This window comes from Manis pentadactyla, chromosome 9, assembly GCF_030020395.1.
Source record: "Manis pentadactyla isolate mManPen7 chromosome 9, mManPen7.hap1, whole genome shotgun sequence".
NCBI lineage: Eukaryota > Metazoa > Chordata > Mammalia > Pholidota > Manidae > Manis > Manis pentadactyla.
In genome coordinates, this window is record NC_080027.1 from 10,791,300 (window position 1) to 10,815,025 (window position 23,726).

At 61.0% G+C, this 23,726-nt stretch overlaps 1 protein-coding gene across 10 annotated transcripts; it reads left to right on the plus strand.

The window, feature by feature from the left end:
- The first annotated feature begins 5,523 nt into the window (after positions 1–5,523).
- Positions 5,524–22,855, plus strand: ALDH3B1 (aldehyde dehydrogenase 3 family member B1). Of its 10 annotated transcripts, XM_057506789.1 has the most exons (11): positions 5,552–5,667; positions 6,199–6,350; positions 10,892–11,054; positions 14,076–14,186; positions 14,292–14,412; positions 14,683–14,768; positions 15,203–15,284; positions 17,063–17,449; positions 18,056–18,222; positions 20,411–20,510; positions 22,142–22,855. In XM_057506789.1, the coding sequence occupies exons 2-11, from the start codon at positions 6,268–6,270 to the stop codon at positions 22,330–22,332; spliced, it is 1,491 nt and encodes a 496-aa protein (XP_057362772.1). In that variant the 5' UTR covers positions 5,552–5,667; positions 6,199–6,267; the 3' UTR covers positions 22,333–22,855. The 10 variants fall into 10 exon arrangements, with proteins under 10 accessions (XP_057362777.1, XP_057362774.1, XP_057362772.1 ...); XM_057506791.1 differs by lacking the exon at positions 6,199–6,350 and having other exon boundaries at positions 5,531–5,667; XM_057506793.1 differs by lacking the exons at positions 5,552–5,667; positions 6,199–6,350 and adding an exon at positions 6,656–6,746.
- The last annotated feature ends 871 nt before the right edge of the window (positions 22,856–23,726 follow it).

A 23,726-nucleotide genomic window follows, 5' to 3' on the forward strand; every position in this document is an offset into this window, starting at 1 on the left:
CCAGCCATTTTGGAGAGCAGTGAGAAGTTTCCTCAAAAAAAAAAAAATAGAACTACGATACGATCCAGCAATCCCACTTCTGGGTATATATCCAAGGGAAATAAAAACAGGTTATTGAAGAGAGATATACACTCTCACATTTATTGCTGCATTCACAATGGCCAAGATATGGAAACAACCTAAGTGTCCCTCCACAGAGGAATGGCTAAAGATGTGATATATATGCAATGAAACACTATTCAGCCATGAGAAACAGGAAATCCTACCATTGCAACCACATGAATAAACCTCGAGGACATTACACCAAGTAAAATAAGTTAAAGACAAATATGGTATGATGTTCTTTATATGTGGGTTCTAAAAAAAACAACCAAGAGCGGAATGGCGGTTAGCAGAAGCTGGGGGGTGAGTGAATGGGAGGCTTGTTGTATAAGGGTCCATACCTGCAGCTAGAGTCCTGGAGATCCAACACACAGTGCAGAGATCACAGACAATGAAATTGTATGATAAACATTAAGCTTGCTAACAAACTAGATAGATCTCAGTTGTTCCCACCACTAGAAGAAATGATAATTATGTGACATGATAGAGAGATTAGCTAACCTAGTAGCTAAAGCTACAGTGGCAATAATACTGCAGTATAAATGTATCGGATCAGCTTGTTGCACACCTCGAACTTACACAATGTCAGGTGCCAATTATATCTCCTCCCTCCTCCCACCTCACCCGTGTTGTTCCTCCTGCTGCTCCCGGAGAGTGTTCCTCCCACTCTCAGCCCTCGGGATAAGAAACCATCCCTGCCAAGGGTCACAACCCCCAGCCCTGACTGCTCCCCTTCGGGTTTTCTGGGGTTTAATTGCCCATGACCCCCACACCCTGGCAATTGCTCACATGTTCCCTTCATGCAGAGGATTGTGTCAGGCACTAAGTAGGTGCTCAATAAATGTGAGTGGACAGATGGACAAGTGAACGCATGGCAAATACCACCCCAGAAGGGCTGCTGGGAAGGCGGACAGCTGGGGGCGTGGAGGGCGTGGTTTCCAGGAGCTCCAGGCTGTGAGGTGAGGAGCTTTCTCCAGACCACACCTGGGTACAGATAGGGGGGAAGCAGACTGGGGAGCCATGCCAGGGGTGCCTCCAAGTGGGAGACATGGAGAGGGCAGGGCCCGAGGTCTGGGGCAAGGAAGGGGTGGGAGAGTGGGGGCGCATGGGTGCCAGGTGACATCAGAGAATGGACGCCTGCTTCGTTACCTGGGGTGACAACAGAGTCCAGAGGGTGGCTGCATCTCTGGGTGGGGAGGGATGAGGAGGTCCAGAAGGTCATGGGGCTGTCAGTGGACGTGGGTGCCCTTGGGAGGACCTAGTCCTGTAGAGCTCAGCGGGCAGCAGGAGACATGGCCCTGGGGTGGGGCAGACATGGCCACCTGAGGTGGGAGGAGTGGCCTCAGGGGCGGGGTCAGCAGGGCAGGGGTGGGAGGCAGTGGCCGGAGCACTGTGGGTAAGTGAGGAGGACACCAGCCCCGAGTCCCTGCCCCTTCCATGAGCGCGCCGCTAGAATCAGAGTGTAAGGGGGCCCGCGGGCCTGGGTGGAGACTGGCACCTGCCCCCTCTCTGCTCTGGGCTGCCAGGGGAGAAAGGAAGAACTCAGCCTGTGCACCTGGCTGGCAGCCGCGGCTCCTTGGCTCCTCTTACGGGAGCCCAGGACCAGCCAGGGAGGACCAGGCTGGGGAAGGGCCCCCTTGGTGTGAGTGAAGCGGGATACCCAGATGCCCCTCAACTGGGCGCCTGGCCTCCCGCGGGCATTGAGCAGGAAGCCCCTCACCTGGCCTTGTGCACACCCCAATATTTCCTCACCTGCAAAATAGGAGAAAGCAGAAAAGGACCCGCACCAACTGAAATTAGGATGGGAGGGGCACGGGGGACAGAAGCTCTCAGGGGCCAAAGCAGTGCTCGAGGCGAGAGAGGAGATGCCCCAGGCTGAACAGTCAGTGGAGAGAGACAGGACGCCGGAGAGTTTCAGCTGTCACCTCATGGGAAAGAGGGCAGCCCACAGAAGTCTTATAAAGGAGGAGAGGGAAGATGGGGTGGTCTGAGGGAAGCTGGGAGCTCTGGGGTGCAGCCTCCTGAAGCTGAAGCCTGACAGCCCACAGTCCGGGGTGGGGCGGGGGCACCGCTAGGCGCCACCGGGCAGGGAGGGAAGCTCTCAGACTCAGTGGGTGCATTTCGAGCTCGCAGGGTTTTTCCACACCGTGTGTGGGTGTGTGTCGTCCGAGGAAGGTTAAAGTCTCTGGGTGGGCTTGTCTGCTCTCACGGGGGGTGGCGGGGGGGGGCAGGCTTGTTGAACAGTGGATGTCTTGGGCAGACTCAGGGCTCATTCGTTTTGTGTCTCCCACCGGAAGGGACCCGCAAGACGAAACCAAGTGGACTGTGTTTTAAGAAACAGCCAGACACAAAGAGAAGGTGGGAGAGGAGCAGGAACTTTGTTCCAGGGAGTGGTGGTCAGCCCTGCATAAGGAGGACACCAGTACCACTGTGTCCCCAGAACGTCCCCCAAGCTGACCCCCACCAGCATGCCAGCCTGTTCTCACTCAAAAGCGCAGAAGCTGCTTCTGAAATGCTGCCTCCCATGGTACCGCATGCTTCCTCTAAGGGGTGGGGAGGTGGGAGAGAGGTGACAGGGGTAAAGCGGCACAAACTTCCAATGCAGAATAAATAAGCCACAGGGATGAAACGTACAGGGAATACAGTCAATACGATCGTAATAACTGCGCGGACAGACGGCAACGCACATAGCTGTCAGATCCCTGTGCTGCACACCTGAAACGAATATAATACTGTATATCAACCATACTTCAATAAAATAAATAGATAAAATCGATTGCTTTATTAAAGCTTTATTTGGCTGCTTTATTTATTACCAAAAAAGATTGCTTTATTAAAATCGGTTGATTTCACATTTGTAGGGAGTCCTGGAAACTTGTTTCAAGACCTGATATTATGGCGCCCAGGGGCTAATGATGTTATTCTAACCTTATAAAAAGGAAATATATTTACGTCTAAATGACACAAAAAGTCGGTTCACTTTTTTTTTCAGACACCAATGCAAAGAACACAAATACAAACGTGCCAGGTCGAGTAAGGAGTACTTTCAGTCCGTTAGGGTTCCCACAGAGTGAAACCAGGTGCCTTTGGGAAACCTGCACTTTCAGCCCCAGGGCTCCTAAAATCTGCTGATGCTCAGTAACTCTGACAATCAGCGAGAAAACAACATCTCACGATCTGTCTGGACTTGGGGTTTGGATGTGACCTCAGGCAAAGTGCTCTTGGAGTCGAGAGCTTTCACGTACTTGAACAACAGGCTCCCTGATTAGATCGACCAATGAGGGGATCTGGTGGAAGGCTGGGGGGGAGGGAAAGCCAGGGCATTGTGCCCCGGGGGGCGTGTGGGCCGCGCCTGGGCTCCTCCAGGGTCTCTGTGCTCACAGGGCGGTCCCACTGCGGTCTAACGTCCCTGGCGACCCTGACGCTCTGGGGCCTGATAACACCACTTCCCGTTGACGCTCCAGCCTGGGAGTGCCTCTGAGGAGACCCACATAAACACAACAGTTGTGCCTGCAGGGCCAGCACACCCTCCCACCCCTCTGCAGGCTGCAGACACCCCCTGCCACAGCCGCGAGAAGGAGCAGCCCCATCCCCCATCACCATTTTCAAATGGTTTTCTCTATAATAAGTTTTGTTTTTTGTTCTATGAAAATAAAAGATGTCCTTACAAAAAAATCAAATACAAGAGAGAAATATTGCTCCCAGTTTGAACACCCTGAAAGAGACCTAAGATGTTGGGGAGCAAGAAAAGTGTGTCACCCCTGCATTGCATCCAAACAGGGCGAGCTGGTTCACTGCTCACTCACCTAACACCACTGCCCTGGTATTGAGCCGTATCTTTAGCTCTTTTTTAAGATAAAAGCCATGGGGATGATGATTCTCACAGACTACTGGGAGGTCCCAGAGCTGAGACGGGCCGAGGACCCTGCCCAGTGCCAGACAAAGCCAATGCCCAGGGCCCTGAGGGCCCTGGGGTGGGGTGACCCACAGGCTCAGGGCACCCTGTGAATGCTGTGGCCGGAAGTCAGGCCTGGCTGGGCTGGAACCCACTCCTCGCTGTGCACCTGGCTCGGCACTGCGCCTCTTCCAGCCGGACATCTCATCTCTAAAGCTCAGACCGTCACGTCTGAGAAGTACATGAGACTTTGTGTGAAGGGCTTGGCACAATGCTTAGCACACAGTAGGTGCTTAGTAAAGGTTTGCTGAGCAAGTAAATGAGTGAGTGCCAACTGTGTCCAGGGCACAGCACCCCAGTGGCTTCTGACTTTGCACCCTGGTATGGGTCCAGCTGGTCTCTAGTGGATGCTGCTGGGTGGAGGGGACACTGCAAGGGTGGTTCCCTCCTCCAGGCAGGGAGAGGGAAGGAAGACACGGGCAGGGCTTCAGGGATCAGGCCTGGGGTGGCTCTCCCTCAGGAGGCTGGGAAAGGGTCAGGAAGACATCCACACCTACTGAGTACCTGCTGCATACCAGGTGCTTTCCAGATATGCTCTGGTTTCACTCTGGCAGCAGCTCTCATTTCAGGGGAGGAAATGAAGGCCCAGAGAGGGGCTGTGACTTGCTCAAGGCCACTTAGCAGGTGGGCTGAGAAGCCGTGTCTGAATCTACTCAGCAGGTGAGGCAGTGACGCGCTCCCTGGCAGGGCTGAGGCCCTGTGAGCCAGGCTCCCTGGTGTCTGAGCGAGGGAGGGAGGGAGGGAAGGAATGCACCCACCTGATGCCATCGCCCATGACCGGCTCACCCTCCTACCTTCTACGCCGGAGAGGGAGGCCAAAGGCGAAAACAGTGGGGGTCTTTTCATCCAATGCTCCAAACCAAACCCCAGAGGACCTGAGGGACCTCTGTGCCCTCTTCCAACCTCCGTGCTTCCCCCACACCCACCCTGGTGTGACCTGGGGTCTTGGCAGTGCCCCCTATGGGGCTGGCTCTACAGGCGCCTCCTGATGGAAGCGCACACAGACAGTGCATTTACCCTGAGCTCTCCGGGAGAGGGCCGTGACTCCCAAGCCTACTGTACCCCTGCATGTACCCCCGGACCGACCCCCAGCTCAGAGGTGGGCGGGGCCGGCCTATTCTTCCCTGTGGTGCTGCACCCTGAGACTGGGTGAGTTCACTGCCTTCACTGCCAGTCCAGGTGAGGACCCCTGTCTCAGGAGGTCAGGCCTCTTTGGCCTGACAAGTTCAGCGGTAGCTCCTGCAGGGGAACCCTTGGCCACAGAGGGGCCCTCAGGATTCTGCAACACCCCTCCCACCCACCTGTACCTCCCCAGGTGGGTCCCTGATATGCTGTGTGACCTTGGACCAGTGGCTGCCTCTCTCTGGGCTTGGTTCCTGGCTGAGGGCTGCCAGGATCAGCCCCCGCCCAGCCCCGCCTGGCGCTGCCTCTGCCTCTGCCTCTGCCTGGCTCAGCTCCAGACAGCAGGGCAGGGCCGTCACATGCTGAGCCACGTGACAGGCAGCGGCTGGGGGCTCTGCCCCACACAGAGGCCAGGTCTCTGTAGCCTCTTCCCCCTGTTCCGACCGGCTGAAGCCTCCAGGTCTACCAGAGCAGGTGTGGCCTCCCAGGTAGGCCAGGGGAGCAGGGAGGGTGGGGGCTGTAAGGAGCATCTCCCAGGAGCCAGGTCGGCCCAGAGGCCCCGGCCCAGATCCCAGGCAGACCCAGGGCACCAAGACAGAGGGCGGGCTCAGGTGATGCCCCGAGGGTGTGCCGGCCCCCACGCCTGTAACCTAATCACTTGCCTGTCTGACAGCAGCAGCTGTTGGGGAGCCATCCCCCCTCTTGAGGGCTCCACCAGGTGTGGGTGGCGCTGGGGTAAGGCAGAAGACAGGCCCCCCACCACCCACAGCGCAGCTCAGACACCTGAGGGGCGGGCCCACAGGAACCACCTGGGGACACCTACCCTGAGCGCTGTCCTAGAGGGCAGAGGGTGGCGCTTCCAAGGGGGGTGGGAGGGGCATCTGGGGATGGACACAGCAGCCCCGCTTGGAGCTGTAAGCTTCTGGGGTGGGTCCCAGCCCTATGCTCACACCCTGTACGGTCAAGTCCTGTCCCCTCTTTGGGGCTCTGTTTCCTTATCATAAAATGTCGGGTTGCAGGGTGACAGGCTCTGAGTGGGGGCCACATACGATGGTGCTGATGGAGGCAGACACGCGGAGGACTAGGGAATGAGCACGCAGCGGGCGTGGGCCGTGGGACAGCATTTCTGGACTCCAGCCACCTTTGGATCTGAGGAGAAAATGAGCTCAGAGTGCGTGGGGGCAGCATGGGGGTCAGGGCTTTCCCTGCTATTCCAGGCCACCAGGACCCACCGCACCCTGTAATTCCCAGGGCCACTGCCCTGGGCTCTCCTCTTCCGGCTGGGCCGGGGTCCCTGTTCATCCGGCCTCGGGCAGGACCCCTCAGCTCAGAGCTCCCTGGAGGCCTGCTGTGTGGCCCTGGCCTGGTGCTGTCCCTCTCTGGGCCATCTCTGAGGGAGGTGGTAGTAAGATGTCAGCTTGCAGCCTCCAGCTGTCCCAGAGCCAAGTCAGATGAGAAGCCAGGGCAGCCCCGCCCCAGGGGCTGGCCAAGCCTTGGACATTTCTTAGAGGCAGGGTGCCGGGCAGAGGAGGACAGCCAGGAGGAAGGCCGCCTGGCGGGGCCTCAGGTACGGGGTCCTGGGCGGCGGGTGGTGTAGTAGTGGGGTCAGGGAACTGGCTGGAGGGCTGGCCCAGTGGCTCAGGCTGCTGGCCCCGAGGCAGGCCCGGCCACTCACAGCGGCGGGTGTGGAGTGGCTTCGCTCTCAAGGGCCCCTCCTGCCCGGGGAGAAAGGGGCAGCAGGGGGGGACTTCCCTTGTGCGACCCGAGAGGTCAGCAGGGAGAGGGCCCCAGGAGAGGTTGGGGGTGCCGCTGGCCGGCAGGCACGCTCGTGCTGCCTGAGCTGCTGTGCCGCCTTTCACCGGGGTTACTGCCTATCCTGCCAGGGAGGCGAGAGCCCCCCTCTGGCCCGGCTGCCCCAGGAGGGAACACACCCCCATCCCTGGGTTGGTGGGGAGGCTCATGAAGCATCCATCTGGCAACGGTATTTGCAGGGCACTCCAGGCTGCGGTGAGGGTGCACAGAAATGGTTCCAGGAGGCCGTGTTCTTGGGAATGGACTCTGCCGGGCCCGGGAAGGAGGGACGGGCCAGGCTGCCTGCCCCACGGAGGAGCTGGTCCTGGGCGGAGCCAGCGGCACGGCCTCTCTGTGCGGTGGGGCGGGGACTGGCTCAGCCACAAGCCAAAGGCTGGTCCCCGGCTCCCCTGGCCCTTAGGAAGGGAGGAGGCTGCTGTCCAGAGCTCAGGGGGAAGATCGTGAAAATTCAGGCAAAGGCCGCATGGAGGGAGGTCAGACTGGGTGCCGCGGGTCTTGGGACCTGAGGGACCTTCAAGATGGGCCCTGTGAGCCCCGCCTTCCGGCAGCCTGATGGGGGCCCCGGGCCCTCAGGCCGCCATGGCTACCTCCGTCACCTTTGCCAGCCCTACTTCCCTGCCCCCGTGTGGGTCTCTGGTTGATGTCCTTGCCTCCTGGGGGGCGGCCACACTGGGCCCCCACCCCAGGGTATCCTTCTCAAGGCCCCCTCGGCACAGCGGCCCTTCAGGCTGGGCAGCTGCTCAGCACGGCCATCAGGAAGCAGTGGTCGCCGCCGCCCCGAGCACTGGGGCGCCGTTGGCGGGTGGAGTGGGCAGAAGCCGGGGCTGCCCGTCAGCGGGCTCAGCAGCAGGACCTGCCGGGAGGGCGGGGCAGGGGCTCTGTGGTGCTTTGGGCCGGCAGACCCACGGGCCACCCGCTCATCCCCTCCACGCCACCGCTCCGGGCCGAAGCCTTCTTCAGGGCCACTGTGCTAAAACGCACGCTGTACCCACACCAGGCTCCCATGTGGGCACAGTGCCTGGCACATCGGTGCTGGGTTGGTATTTTTAGAGGAATCCCCAGGCCCTGGGACATCGTTCATCCTGGCCTGAAACAGGCCTGTCCCTTGCCATCATCAAGTGGCTTAGCCACTCCCAGCCACCCACCCTCCCGCAGAAGCGGTGGGTCCAGAAGAGACACAGCTGAGCGGGTGGCTGGAGCCGGGGCCCCCGAGACCTCAGCGGTTTAGCCTGAGGGAGCAAGAAGGGGAAGCAGGACAGGAACTGTCGGGAACGGCGAGGAGGCCTGGCCCGGGGGGTGGGCACAAACAGCGCGCCTCTCACCCTCGCCAGGCAGCTCCCGACCTCAGCCGCGTGCCACCGCACACCTGGCCCTGGGTGTGCTGTTCTGCCTGGCCCAGAGGTGTCCCTTCTCCTGGGGACCCAGGCTGCCCTGCTCCCCACCGAGCCATGGGTAGCGGGTGGGGCATGGGGATGGGTTGCCCTCTGTTCTGGTTTCCTGTGAATTCTGTTTTCCGGTGTGAGGAAGTGGGGTGGCCATGGGCACGCTCCCTGCTCTCTCTGTGTGTGGCCACGGTCTCCATCTGCCTCAGTGGGAACCACAGTGCCCGGGCCAGGCTGTTGAAGTGGGTAACTGAGTCATGCAGGGAGTGGGATTCGACATCCTTCCAAACCTAGGCAGTGTCAGATGTACCCTGGAGAGGCAGGCTCGGGAGCGCCTGCCCGGCCCAGCCCAATGCAGGAGCCCCTCATCTGTGTCTTTCATGAGGTCACAGGCCCAGGGTCCCCAGACCCTGGGCGGGAGGCAGCCTTAGCTCCTCTGGATGTCTGGGTTGTGCCCAGCATCCTGGGACCCAGTGGCACCCACTGGGGCCCCGGTCCAGCATGAGGGGTCAGGTCCAACCTGCAGGGGTCAGAATTGGGTGAGTTAGCCTCAGTGTTGCTAGGAGAGGCTGCTGGAATGTTCCATCCAGAGCTCCACTCCCACAGAGCTCCCCCAGAGGTGCACCATTCACGTTACGTGCCTTACATTTTTGCGGCTTCTGTGGACACTCTTATAATAAAAGTGCAAGGACCCTGGGTCGGGGTGGGGTGGGTGGTGCGGGAGGGATGGGTGTGTCTGCCCTCTGCCTCCATCAGCAGAAGTCTAAAGGTGGCAGCAGGACAGAGGGAGGACTGGGAGAGGCAGGAGGGACACAACTGTTTGCTGAGCACTTGGTAAGAGTGACCGTGGCTGACCCTGCGGAGCGCGCGGCCTGTACTATGGTAAATGTTTGGCACAGCATGTCGTTCGGTCCTCGGGACGGGGGAACTGAAGCAGAGAGATGAGAAGATGACTGATTTGACCAGGGCCCAAGGCCAGGTGGCAGCTCTAGAGGCAGGCAGCGGGCAAGCCTGCGGCTGGGGTGTCTCTGCTGCCACACTGCCACCCTCTCTGGGGGCCATGGTGCCTGCCCTGGGCCGGAGGTGACTGCCCAGTTTCTCCCACTTGGAGCAGAGGCCTGCCTGTGGAGTCAGCTGGGGCCCCACCACCCCTAAGGAACGGCCCAGGGCTCCAGCCAGCCTCTCAGCAGGACGCCTGTCAGGCCGGCTGGCTTGCTGGCCGAGGCTCAGCCCTCAGGGCCATGGAGCCCTCCAGAAAGCTGAGGACCATGGTGACAGCAGCCACTTAAAACAATAGCTGGTAGCCTTGGGGGCCTGAGGCCCGGGGCCCAGAACTGGACAGCATGGTCTCATCCTTGATAAACACCATGTGAGCTGGTGGGTGCTGTCATCATCCCCCTAGAAGAGGAGGAGACTGGGGCACTAAGACCCAAATGATGAGTTAAGTAGGCAGAGGGAGGCCTGCCTCCCAGTTGGGTGGGTGGGAAAGGGGAGTGGAGGACAAGGGGAGGGCTGGGGTGGTGGACAGGATGAAAGCAGGTATTTGTCACATGGTATGCCTCAGTGTGGCAGGCAGCAGAGCCCAGGGGCCACTGTGAGAGTGTGTGAGGGAGTAATCAGGCAGGCTTCCTGGAGGAGGCATCGGCCAAGCTGAGCTCTGAAGGAAACAGAGTAAGAGAGGGCAGGAGAAGGGTCCCCTGGGTCCTTGGCACCAGACCAAGGAGTGATTGCATCACAGTGCTCCTGTGATGAGCTTCAAGTAGACAGGCAGGGGCCTGAGGGAATGTCAGGGCCCCTGCCCCGCTTGCCAGCCCTGGCTGATAACAGCAAGGAGATATGACTGCCCCTCGGCCCTTGCCCCCCACTGCTCCCCGCTCCTTCAGCACTGTGGTGGGGAGCAGGGCCTCTGGGAGGCCTGGGTCTTCTTAACCCAGGGAGGGGAGGCCACTGCCCACAGTCACACAGCCCTCCGAGCCACCCCCAGCTAGCCTAGCTTCTCTGGGCAGTGTCCCCAGGCTGCAGGCTGTGGGCACACAGAGCATTCTGTGTCTGAAACGTCCCAAAGTGGTGGCCGCAGTGGCAGTTGGTAAACTCTCTATTTACCAGACTCCTCCCAGTTACTCGGCTCAGGCCTGGCAGGCGTGAGGGCTGCTCCATCTCCAGGAGGGGCATGGCAGCTGGAGAGGGGTCGTGGCTTGGGACTAGTTTCTGTGTGGCAGGAAGAAGTGTGGTCCCCTGGCTGCCTCCCAGCCCTTAGGGGCTGTGAGTAGCTGTCCCTGAGCCCATGCCCATGTTGGCAGCGGCCCAGGGCCCCCTGCCCACTGGCTGAGGGGAATGGTCTGTGTGTGTGTGTGTGTCTGTGGCAGTGGGTGGTGTGTGTGGAGGCAGGGGCAGCCTTGGCCCTCTGGGGTTACGCGTGAGTCCCTGTGGGGTGTCTGTGAGCCACATGGATGCAGGCAGGCGCAGGTGGGGAGCCTGTAAGGTGGGGGCCCCAGCCCACACCGCCCCCTCCCGGCAGGATGGACCCCTTCGCGGACACACTGCGGCGGCTGCGGGAGACCTTCAGCACCGGGCGGACGAGGCCAGCTGAGTTTCGGACTGCCCAGCTCCGGGGCCTGGACCGCTTCCTGCAGGACAACAGGCAGCTTCTGCAGGAGGCGCTGGCGCAGGACCTGGGCAAGGTGGGCTGGGAGGCTGGGCGGGCAGGCTGGCAGAGGCGGCTGCACCCTCCGGGAGGGGCAACTAACAGCCCCTCAAACCTGCTGCCTTCCCTATGCCCCAACCCCACCTTCTGCATTTGCCCATTCATTCATTTCTTAGTTCACTTGATAACTACTTATTGAACACCTACTATGTGCCAGGCATACTGTTCCAGGGGACACAACAGAGAATAAAACAAAGGCCCTGTGCCCAGGGAGCTGACCTTCTGGGGAGAGACACAGCCGACAGTAAATAAGTAATTAGGTAGCACACTGGATGGCAGTGAGTGTCCCGGGGAGGCCCTCCCAGTGTGAGCGGGGGAGAGGGGAGGCAGCATTGGGGCAGAGACAAGGAGGAAGGGGAAGGAGCCACGTGGACATCGGGGAAAAGGAGGTGGGCACAGCAAGTGCAAAGGCCCTGAGGAGGAGGTGGTGGTGTGTTTGTGCCTGAGCATGGCTGCAGGGGCAGAGAGACACAGAAGAGAGGCCCAGGGGGGTGGAGGCCACGGAGGACCTGGGCTTCCGTCAGAGTAGCAGGTGCCATGGCCTCGGTCTAAACCCGGAGGCCTGGGGGCACAGCCTCCCCCAATTCCAGCAGCAGCCACACGACCCCAAGAAATTCTCTTCTCTGTGGGCAGCCTCCCCTCATTTCTGCCAATAGGGTGCCCTCCAGCCCCCCCACCGCTTGGCTGCCCTGGGGGTTCTTCTCTGGACAAAATGTCCCCTGCACTTGCTGCAAAGGCCACAATGTCCAGACTCATGCCTGGTGCCCCACGGTCCCTCGCCACCAGCTCCCTGTCAGCGGGTAGGGTGCGTAACACCTGGGCTGGCCCATGGCGCCTGCCGGCGGCTGGCCGGTTCCTGTAGTCACCTCCTGCCACCAGGGACCTCAGCACCCCACGCTGGCTTGCGCTGAGCTGGTCTTCGCCTCAAGCCCTGGGTACACCCCGGGAGGGCCTGGGGTCTCCTGAGCCCCCCCTGTGAGGGGACCCTACATTGACCCCTGGGGTCAATTATACTGCTTACATCACTGCCCTTCTCCGCCCCTCCCCAGCGCTTTCCGGGGGCCTGCTGACCCCACCCTGGCCCAGATAGAGAGGTGGGCCCCCGCAGGCCGGCCTCCCCCCCAGCCTGGCCTCCTCCCGCAGCCTCCGTGGGGCCCGTCCGACTCCCAGCCGCACCGTCCCGAGAACTGTCACGGACTTCTCGGCTCTCGGGTCATGGTGTCGGCGGTCATGGATTAGAGGCCCTGCCCCAAGGGGACAGCAGTGGGGGGCCACAGGACTTGTCTGAACCTGTGGCCTCCCGGTGATGCCTGTCCCCGTCTCGGTGTCCCCAAACATTGTTTACCACGGTGCTCCAGGACTCCCTCATCAGCCATTCCTGGAGTCGTGGTTCTCCAGAAATGTATGCAGCCTGGGCGCCAGAGCCCTCTCCTCGGCTCGCTTGCCCCCGAGGGGATGGCGTGGGGCATGCCCCATTCACTGGGTCTGGCCCAGGACGAGGGGCTCCCGTCCCCACCCGCAGCCCACTGGGCTCCCTGCGGATGGGCCCCTGCACTGAGCCTCTGCCAGCACCCACCTGCGGGCCCGCCACCACCTCCGGGGAGCCTGACCTGACTCTGTCTAGTCCCTTTCTCCCTTGGGTTCAGGTTTCACCTCCCACCTCCCACCTCCCATCCCCAAAGGGAGCTCCAGTCGGTGCCTCCCTCTGGGCTGGGCCACCTGGCCCTGCCTGTCCTGCAGGAACCCTCCCGCTCGCTCCGACAGCCCTTCCAGGTAGGGGCAGGCACCCCAGAAACCCCCAGGGCAGGCTCAGAGAGGGCATGCTCTGGCCTAAGGGTACACAGCCCTGGTTCAAAACAGCCTTCCCCTCCAGAACTCAGGGTGTTCCGCCAGGTCCAGACGGTCTGTAAATCCACCCACACCTCACTCGGGTCTCGGGCCTCCTCACTGGGCGGGACTCAGATGCAGGCGGAAGGCACGCGGACCAGGCTCAGGTCTTTTCAGCACCAGGGGGTGGGGGGTGGCTTCTTTGCCTGAGGTGCCAGCGCTCTCTCAAGGCTCAGCTCTGGCCCTGGCCTTGCTACTGGTCTGCTGAGAGAACCTGGCAGGCCTCTGTTCCCCCTGTGGACCATCCTGGCACCCCTCAGGCCCATGGTCCTCTCCTCTGGCAGGAGGCGCCATGCCCCACAGTGGCCGGATGCCAGGTAGCAGGAAAGCCTGGCTCTGGTGCCCTTGCCGGGGGCCTCCAGCTGCCTGCGGCCCGCAGGCCCGGCCTCCCCCTGCGTGCGGTGGGGCGGGCACGCCAGAGGCAGACAGCAGCACAACATCTCTATCGATTTGTGCCTCCTCCGCACTCCTGCCCTGGGAATCTGCTCTGGCCCCTGAGCTGTGGGAACCGGGGGCATTTACACAGGGAGGCCTGTCCCCAGTTACCCCTGCAGACTGGTATCCACAGAGTGGGCCACACAGGCAATGCTGTTAAAACTGGTTGGATCTTGTCCCTGCTCTGCTTGACAGTGCCCACCCCGGCTGCGTGGCCCCATCACCTCACCCACTCTGCATCTCGCTAATCAGAAATATGCTCCAATGTCACCTCGCCCAGAGGCTGGCATGGGACATCTGGCATAAAATCAAGCAAACACACACATACACGTACACACTCATGCGAACTCCCATGCTTTCACATGCACACTGGTGCACATATACGCTCAGCAGTCTCTGTTCCCCAAACCTGTTTTATCTTTGCATTGCGCTTGCCACATCCTGAGCTGTTCTCATTATCAGGGAGACTGTCCGCCTACAACCTCAGCTCCCACGGGAAGGTTTTCTGTCTCTTAGCCACTGGCACAAGAAAAGCACCTGAGTGATGTACACTCTTCACACACGGAGAGGGTGAACAAATGAATGAATGAATGAGAAAATAAGAGCAAGCCTTGCCTGACAGAGGCCCTGCCAGGGCTCTAGCCACCTGCCAATCCTGGTGCTCCCTCCCCTGCAGCCAGCCTTCGAGTCTGAGGTGTCTGAGGTTGGCATCTGCCACAGTGAGATAAACTTGGCGCTCAGGAACCTTCAGGCCTGGATGAAAGATGAGAAAGTGGCCAAGAACCTGGTGAGCAGGGCTGGGGACAGGTGGGCAGGCGGCCTCTGCAGGGGGTTGTGGGCTCAGGGGCTGGGGGTCTTGGTGCCTCACCGCTTCCCGTGCTGGCCGGCCCAGGCCACGCAGCTGGACTCAGCCTTCATCCGGAAGGAGCCCTTCGGCCTGGTGCTCATCATTGCCCCCTGGAACTACCCCGTGAACCTAACCCTGGTGCCCCTGGTGGGCGCCCTCGCTGCAGGTAAGTGCAGAGCAGTCTCCTTCCGGGGCTGGCGGACCCCTCCTTCCAGCTGCTTAGCCACCCACAGTGCCAGGGGGGAGGGGAGCTGGCCCCAGGCGGCTAAGAAAACTGGTCTCCACCTGGCCCACCCTGCATGGGCTGTGGGGCCTTAGGCCCCAGGCTCCCTCTCTGAGCTGGATTCTCACCTGCAAGGAGAGAGAGGCTGGCACCTGCTCTGCAGCCATGAGGACTGAATGGCAGCTCTCTCCCTTGCCCTACCCCGCCCCCCAGGGAACTGTGTGGTGCTGAAGCCTTCTGAGATCAGCAAGAGCACTGAGAGGGTCCTGGCTGAGGTGCTGCCTCGGTACCTGGACCAGGTGTGCGGGAGCAGCTACAGGCAGCTGAGCCGAGCATGGCAGGGCCCTGTGGGCGGGCAACCCTGGCCCTGGCCCGTCCGGCAAGCCCGGAGTTCCAATCTCCATCCTGCCGCCTCTGGGTTGTGTGGCCGTGACCGGGTCACCCTCCCCTCAGCCTGTTTCCCTCTGAGTGGAACAGTGAGGTGGCAGTCACAGATGCACTCTGAGGAGCCTGTCCCCCAGGGGTTCCTGTCTTCTGGTGGCCCTGCTTGCCCAGCCCCAGTCTCAGCACCCCCAACCTTGACGGGCCCCAACCTTGCACCAGTTGGCTGGGCCTAGCAGTGCCCAGCATCCCTGAGGAGCTCTCTGCTCCCTACCTCACCCCTAGACCAGGGGAGGGGAGAGGGGCCCCAGGCAGACCCCCTCCAGGCCCCCTGAGCCCCCCGTCCTTGCAGAGCTGCTTTGCCGTGATGCTGGGTGGGCCCCAGGAGACCGGGCAGCTGCTGGAGCACAAGTTTGACTACATCTTCTTCACAGGTGAGAGCCTGCTGCGCGTGGCTGGGCTGGGGGCGGGAAGGGCAGGACAGGGGGCCTGAGCCACACACCACTCAGGGGTCTCGTCCCTAACCCTGAGAAGGGCCACACAGGCCAAGGCTGCCAGCTGACACAGACCCGGGGGCACTGGGCAGTGCCCCTGGGCTCCAGGACCAGCTTGCCACTCTCTTCTCAAGCAGGCTGGGGAGCAGCCCTGGACCCCCGGGGACCCTCAGGATGGCTGGGTCCCATCCTTGGGCAGGGCACCCTCCATCGACCCCAACCCCACACGACACAGCATCTGCCCTTGCTGAGCTCCCACTGCCCGTATGGCCTGACCCGCACCCCCACTGGACCCACATCCCTTCTGGAGGGCAGGTGAGGGGACAGAGGCTAGGATGACAAAGAGATGTGGCACCCAGCCAAGTCACCTTGCCGGCCAGGACTGGGGAGAGCTGGATTTTGCTCCCAGGCCTGCACTCAGAATTGATCTCAGAGGTCACCTGCCATCACCGCAGCGTGTGCTCACGTAGCCCAGACACCACCTGTCTTCAAGTGGTGTTACTGGGCCAGGGTCCCGGAGGAAAGAAGACAGACAGCAGACGGCAGGGTCTGAGCCTTCTCCCCAACCAGCCAGCCTCGGCACCGCACGCCCTGTCTGTGTCAGAGCCAGGGACTGGCCGCCCCTGCCTTTCTCCTCCCTGGCTGGCAGGGAGGGTGAGCATGGGCGCAGAAGGGCCAGGTCCTCAGCTGTTCCTGTGGATTCCCGGGGGCTGAAGGAATGGGAGGCAGTCCAGGGGGCACCGGCCGCACCTCCACCATCACACCCTACAGCTCAGGGGCCTTGGTTCTCCAGGAGGCCCGCTTCCGGGCAGGGTGCCCAGGGCAGCCTATGAAGGCCGGCAGCCCAGCCGGCCCCTACTCTGCCACCACCCCGGCTTCTCCAGGCCTCACAGAGAAGCCAGGAGGAGCTAGGATATGGGGGATATGGGGTTGGAGGTGCAGGGGAGCGCAGGGAACAGGCGTGGAGCCTGGAGGGAGGAAGTGAGGCAGGAACGGGACTGAGCTTTAGGCCCCCCACGCAGAGAAAGGCCAGGGCCACCCTGACGGACATGGCAGCATGGACCTGGGCCAGGCATAGCAGGAGCGTCTTGAGGCCCAGGGGGCTTAGGTTAGGGGAGGCTGAGAGGAGGAGGGGGCGGTGAGACCCGGGGGGTGGGATGAGCCAGCAGTGCGCTTAGAGCCGAGGGTCAGGAGGCAAGGCCGTCAGGTTAGACCACAGAGAAGAGAGCCCCAAATGTTGGCCAGCTGGGGCTGGACTCTGCCTTGGGCAATGGGAGTCAGTGAAGATTCCAGAGGAGAATGGAGAGTCAGGCAGGGGTGCAGGGTGGCACGTCAAGAATGACTTGCAGAGGTGAGTGCAGCATCGGAAGCAGGGAGGCAGGGTGGGAGGTGGGCGAGGGGCTTCGAGGCTCCCAGGTTTCTAACCAGGCGGGCCAGCAGGGAGTGGGGCCTGCCGGGCTGCCACCAAGTGCAGACGTCTGCGGTGACCTGCGGTGTTTGGGGTTGTTTTGTAGAAGACCTTGGGGCTGTTTTGTAGAAGACCTGAGCAAGGTCCTGATGCAGACAGGCAGGGGAAGGCCAGCGAGGGCTGGCACCCCAACTCTCCAAGGAGGTGCAGGGCAGGGTGTGAGCCCCCTTGAGGGGTCCCAGGCCCCAGGCCGAGGCCATCCCCCTCGTGGGAATGATTGAGGGCCACTCTGGTTTCTGTCCACAACCAGGGAGTTCTCAAGTGGGCAGGATTGTCATGGCTGCGGCTGCCAAGCACCTGACGCCCGTCACGCTAGAGCTGGGGGGCAAGAACCCCTGCTACGTGGATGACAACTGCAACCCCCAGACCGTGGCCAACCGCGTGGCCTGGTCCCGGTACTTCAACACTGGCCAGACCTGCGTGGCCCCCGACTATGTCCTGTGCAGCCCCGAAACGCAGGAGCGGCTGCTGCCTGCCCTGCAGAACGCCATCACCATGTTCTATGGCGAAGAACCCCGGGTGTCCCCGAACCTGGGCCGCATCATCAGCCAGAAGCATTTCCAGCGGCTCCAGGGCCTGCTGGGCTCTGGCCGTGTGGCCATCGGCGGCCAGACTGACGAGAGTGACTGCTACATCGGTGGGTCCCACCTCCCGCTATGCACAGCCAGGGCCCAGTCTGGAACCCTGGCCCTGAGGCTCCCGTGACTCCGCAGCTAGAGCCCAGCCTGGTCCATGGCTCTGGTGCCACATCCCAATGGTGTTGGGGCTCCAAGTCACCATATCTGAGCCTAAGATCCCACGACTCCCCGCTCTGGAGTCCCTTAGCTCGGACTCCTGCTCTAGGGTGCCTGAGCAGTCAGATCCCAAACTCCCGCCCCATGATCTGCTGCTCCACAGCACCATGCCCCCCGGTCCTGAACCCATGACTGCCAGGTTCTAAACCCCAAGAGCTGGTCCTGAGCATCGCCGTGCAGTGCTTGCACAGCGGCCCATCTCCTGGCCCCTGCAGCTCAGCAGTGACACCACTGCTCTCACAGGCTGGTACGTGGGACTGCACAGGTCTACGATCCCATCCGAACCCCCAGCAGGTTGGGGGTACTCTGGGCCCCTCAGGCTCTGGTCGTACCGGGGAATGCCCCACGGTCACTTCTTGGGGGCTGTGGGGAACTCTCTCCCCTAGACTGTCCCTGAGCCTTGCCCGAGGCCCCATCCCAGGCCTGAGCCATCCCCTGTGCCTGGGCAGCCCCCACAGTGCTGGTGGATGTGCGGGAGACAGACCCGGTGATGCAGGAGGAGATCTTCGGGCCCATCCTGCCCATCATGAACGTGAGGAGCCTGGACGAGGCCATGAGCTTCATCAACCATCGGGAGAAGCCCCTGGCCCTGTACGCCTTCTCCAACAGCAAGCAGGTGGGCCTGAGGCAGGGCAGGGGGCAGCAGTGCACGGGGTGGTGGCACAGGAGGTGGCCCCAGGACGAGTGGATCCTGGGGCCTGGCGGGATGGCAGGGGGTCCTGGCCCTTCTGGGGCAGCCACAGTTCCGGTGGTGGCACTCTGGGCTCTGCCCCCGCCCTTTCCCCTGGGAGCAGCCAGGCCTCCCCCCCCTCTATTCTAGGAGTCATCCTCCTGGGTCCTCAGTGGGCAGCTCCCTGGGGACTCCTCCAGGGCCGAGAGTACCCTCATGGTCAGCCCCCGACTGTCATCCTCATCGCCTGGGTCTGGTGGTCTCAGTGTCCCTTTTCAGTGCCTGGCCCGTGGAAGGCATGCACAACATGGGGTGGGATGCAGAGCACACAGGCCACAAGAGCCCTGGTGCCCTGCCCTCTGTCTCCAGCCCCATCCTGCTCATGCCCTGGGGGCAGCCTGGGCGCCTCAAGGGCACATAGGCAGTGGTCTCGGCTCAGGACACACCTGCCCCTCTTACTCGGCTCTCAGGAGATCCCTCACAGGCTGGACAATGTTTTTATAAACTTTTAATCTTGGAATAATTTTAGATTTACAGAAAAGTTGCAAAGATAGTCCAGGGAGTTCCCATATACCTGCACCCAGTCCCTCCCATTTAAGGGCCCTTGGGTTGGTCAAAACTAAGAAACTGACATTGGCACATTACTGCTAGTGTCACTCTAGACCCGATCCAGTTTTCCTTTCTGCCCCAGGATCTGAGAGAGTCCTAGGCTGCATTTAGTTGTCATGGCTTCTCCGGCCTGTAGCCGTCTCTCAGCTTGAGGGACACCAGCCAGGTCTCCTGCGGTGTCTCCAGTCTCGGTAGTCTGTTGTTTTTCTCATGGAAGAAAACCACAGAGGAAGGGCTGGTCTCCGGCCGCTGTATCAGAGGCACACGAGGTCCGCACACCACCGGGGAGGCCGGCCCCCATCACTCGGCCCAGGTTGTGCCTGCCACAGCTGCCCACTGAGGGGTGACTGTTTTTCCCTTTCCTTATTCTAGTCTTTGGGAGCGCGTCCCTGGGTCTAACCCATCTTCAATGGGAGGGATGTGTTAAAGCTCCACCTGCTGAAGGGGCAATATCTACATATATCACCTGGACTCCGTAAGAAAGACTTGGCTCTTGAATCACTTCCTGCTACCGGCATGGAAGTGTGTGCATCTGCTTTATTCTCAGGGCTACAATCCTATACCTGCTATTTGCTTCCTGGCTCAAGTTGCCCTAGCCTCGGGCGCTGGGTGCTGCTGTGTGGCTGAGACCTGCCCATCTTTCTGTTTTCTCACCACTTCCTTCCTTTCGGTCAGTGAGAATGCTTCAGGCTCATCCTGGGAGCTTCGCCACCCAGCCCAAGAGCCAGCCGTTGCTCCAAGGAGCCCTGGTTTGTCTGGACAATGTTAACTTTAGAAAATGGCCCCCACGGTTCCCAGAATGCATGTGTAGTCACATGGAAGACATGTGTCTCGCCTTGTGTGACTCGCCCCTACTCCGTGCAGGCACAGCTGGGGCCTCCTAGTCTGTCTTCTGTTGTCCTGTTACTGCTGGTCTCAACGTGATTCCGGGCCACTAATGGGGCTCTACTCTGCCCACCATTAGGCAAGGTGCTATCCGAGAGCCACACATTGTAAAAGCCAAGTTTTTGTGCAAGTATTTAGTGTCTCATCTTTTTTCCATCTCCTTCTTCAAATAAACCTATAGACTGAAGCATAAAGGCTTCAGTAAGTCAAGCAAGGGCCAAGCTAATGTTTCTAAAACACAAATCTGATGTCACCATCACAGCCTCCCATGCAGCACGCCACCCAGGCCACCACCTCGTTTCCACACCTGCCCTCCGCTCTGCCTGGGGCCCTTTCAGGTCTCTGCCAGGTGACTCCTGATCCCCCCTTGAGACTCAGCAGGCACATCGCAGCCCTCCCCTGGGCTGCCTCCCTGACTACGGGCACCTCACCCTGCACTCTCCACGTCCCCAGGTGACCACTGGGTCTCCTGCCTCCCTCTCAGCCCTGAGTCTGTGTCCCCAGCACCCTGCACAGGCCATGCACGAGCAGATGCTCAGGAAAAACATCCCAAGTTGGGGTCTCAACCATGCTACACACCCATGCCCCCCAGCTGTCTCCTTCCACAGGGCCAGGCAGCCTCACTGCTGTTTCTCTCCAGGTGGTCAAGCAAGTGCTGGCCTGTACCAGCAGCGGGGGCTTCTGTGGGAACGATGGCTTCATGCACATGACCCTCACCAGCCTGCCTTTCGGAGGAGTGGGTAGGTGACAGCAGAGCCCCTTTCTTTTACTGTTACTTGACTGAATGGCACCCCAACATTCATATCCTGCTTCCCTCTGCCCAGTCTGGAGTGGAACCTTCCAGACCTGCCTCTGCATTTACACATGTCAATCAGCCTGCAGATCTGCAGTTTAGGGTTGGTTTTCTAATATCGCTGTGATCGCCATGTGCCAGCTGCCGCTGCCTTTCTCCTTGAGCACACAGGGCACCCTTGGGTGTTCTTTCCATGGTGAGGCTGCATCTGCTCTTTTAAACCTCCGTGCCCCCTCAGTCCAACAACTGGCATGTCACCACCCTGGAGACGGGCTGTTGCTGGCTCCCCCAACCCTGAGGGAGGCCTGGGTGAGTGGGGCCCACCCCCCAGTCCCAGCAGCCCATTACCATTGTAAAGTCCTGGCCTCCGAGGCCGGAAACCTCAGGGCTGGTTCCAGCAAGCCCGACGGCTGTGTGATCGGGGGCAGCCACAGCCCCTCTCTGAGCCCATCTCCTCCACAGTGGAATGGAAGGGCCAGAGACTTGAGGTCACTCCACCTGTCCATACTCAGCCCCAGCACAAACAACCAGCAGGGCCTGGCAAGCTGCCCTGGTGGGCCTGGACCTTCCCTGGTGCCACAGGAGCACGGGGTGGGCTGAGGGCTGAGCCACGGCAGGGCAGGACCCCCACGGCACAGCACTGCTGCCATCCCGGTTCTGGAACCTCCTCCCCCTGGCTCACCTGGCTGCCCTGTGTCCAGCCTCAGCCCCTCCTTCTCAGGGAAGCGTCTGAGTCTGCGGACAAATCTGATCCTGCTACTCCCCTGACAAAATCCCCCCAGGCTCCCAGCCCTTCCTGGTCTGGCTGTGGGGTCGTGCTTGGGCCTCTCCGCCCTACTTTCCTGTCTGCTACGCCAGCCACACTGAGCCCTGCCCAGGTCCCTACATGCCACAAGTCACCTCCTTCCAAGGCTGTACTCACCAAGCCTGGGTTTCTCTTGCCACTACCACCCTCTTCATCTTGTCAATTCCACATCTCTCAGGCTTCACTCATTCCAGGAAGCCCTCCCTGATTACCCCCAACTCCACCCAGGCTGGGTCCACGGGACTTATAGTGCATGAGCTGCCTGGTCCTTGATTGTCTCCCTACCTAGTGCTGCAGACTTCTAACAATGCAGTACTTACTGTGTCCATGAGTCGGGGCACTCGCCCAATCCCCACCAGGAGATGGGTGCCACAGTTACCCCGTGTCACATTGGAGGATACCAAGACCAAGTCACTTGCCCACAGTGACACAGCTCGCTCAGAGCTGGGATTCAACCGCGGGCAGGGGCTACAGAATCACAGTCTACCTATCTTGCCCCAGCACCTGGTCCCCCCACCATTAGCTGAGCTGGTGGTGGTGCTGGTGCTAGGCTGGGGCTAAGCCCCTTTGCCCACAGTGGTTCATGCTCACTGATTTCACAGATGGGGAAGGAGGGGAGAGGGAGTTTTTTCATGCTCACTGATTTTACAGGCCTGGAGGGGTGGGGGAGCCCACGAAGGTCCTGCTGCGTGACTAGCAGAGCTCAGGTCTGTCCGGCGTCCCCTCAGCTGGCCACTGAAGGCCTGACCGCCATGTTCCATGCCACCATATAGGTGCCAGCGGGATGGGTAGCTACCACGGCAAGTTCTCCTTCGATACCTTCTCCCACCACCGTGCCTGTGTGCTGCGCCAGCCCGGGATGGAAAAGATCTATGCTATCCGCTACCCACCCTACTCACCTCGCAAACTAAGGATGCTGCTGGTGGCCATGAGGACCCGCAGCTGTTGCTGCACCCTGCTCTGAGCCCTCCTTGGGCACCGGGACACTGAGTGACCCCCCTGGCTCACACCTCAGTCATCCGCCACCGCCATCCGCAACCGGTGCACATGCGGCCTGGGGTCCACGACACGACGGGTCAAAGACCCGCCAAGGCTACAGCCCAGCCAGCCCTGGCCCTCCTCCCTCCCGGGGCTTCTCTTTCTGGGCCCTCAGCCTCCTCCCTCAGCTGCCCCCCAAATGGGATGGGCCAAGAGGAGGGCACACGGCAAACTGCGCAGTAGCCTGCCCTCACCCCCATGCTAAGCCGCCGGTGTCCTGGGGGAGGAGGGCAGATGTGCGCACCTCCGAGCCACCCCCGCCTTGTGGAGGGTGCAGAAGGAGCCGTGGCATCCGGCCCAGGTCACACAGTGGACCTGCTGTGCCCGGGCCATCCCTGCCCTTTCTGAGCCTGTTTCCCTACCTGCACAGCAGACATAATTAATGATCGGGGCCTCCTTAGATCATTGTTAGGATTAAATCTGGGAGCTCAATACATATGATTTGTTGACCCCAAGCTCGAGATGTCCTGTCTCCTCACCGGGGTGGGTTGAGGCTGTATCTCTCCCTGTTCCTCTCTCTCTAGGTCAGGCTGATGAGACGCCTGCAGCCGGATCTCCCTTCCCTCCAGCTCAGGCCTCTCAGGGGCTCTGACACACGCCTGTGCCCCAAGTGGCTGGTCTTGGGCGCCTTCCCCCCACCACGGTCCCACTAGACCCATCCACTTCCCTGTCCTGCTCCTCCTCCTCGGCCCTGGCACCACGAACAGTCCCCACCCGTTCAGCCACCAAAGGCAAAGCCCTGCTCACCTCCCAAGTCCCACCTGATGATTCTAGAACACTGCAGAACGTGCCCAATCCACACACTGCGGGCCATGCCCAGGGCCAGCTGTCACCTCTCCCGCCCTGCAGGACTAGCCCTCCTCCACGCCTCCGCTGACGTTCCTAAAGCTCACAGGACTGCGCCACCCCACCCCTCCGCCTGAAACCCTTCAGAGGCTCCCTGCGGCCACAAGCGTGGACCTGTAACAGTCCTGGGGAGGCTCGGTCGGAGCCCCGCGCCCCCACATTCAGCCTGTCCTTGTCCTCTTCTAGGGCACATGGAGTGTCCTCGGCGTGGGCACCACTCCTCCAGGGAGCCTTCCCTAACCACCTCCCACTGTCCCACACCTCCGGGGGCCTTCCCAGTGCCTGCGGCCTCTGGGGTCCCATTGCCACACGATTCACTAGGAGGAAATAACGTTTGGTGGCTGTTGAATGCCGGGGTTCTCTAGTCATGCAGACCCTGATGCAATCCAGGCCGCCGCACTTCGCAGGTATACGGCTTGGGCCAAGTTACAAGTCTGTGCCTCAGTTTTCCCACCTGTAAAGCGACACTAATCG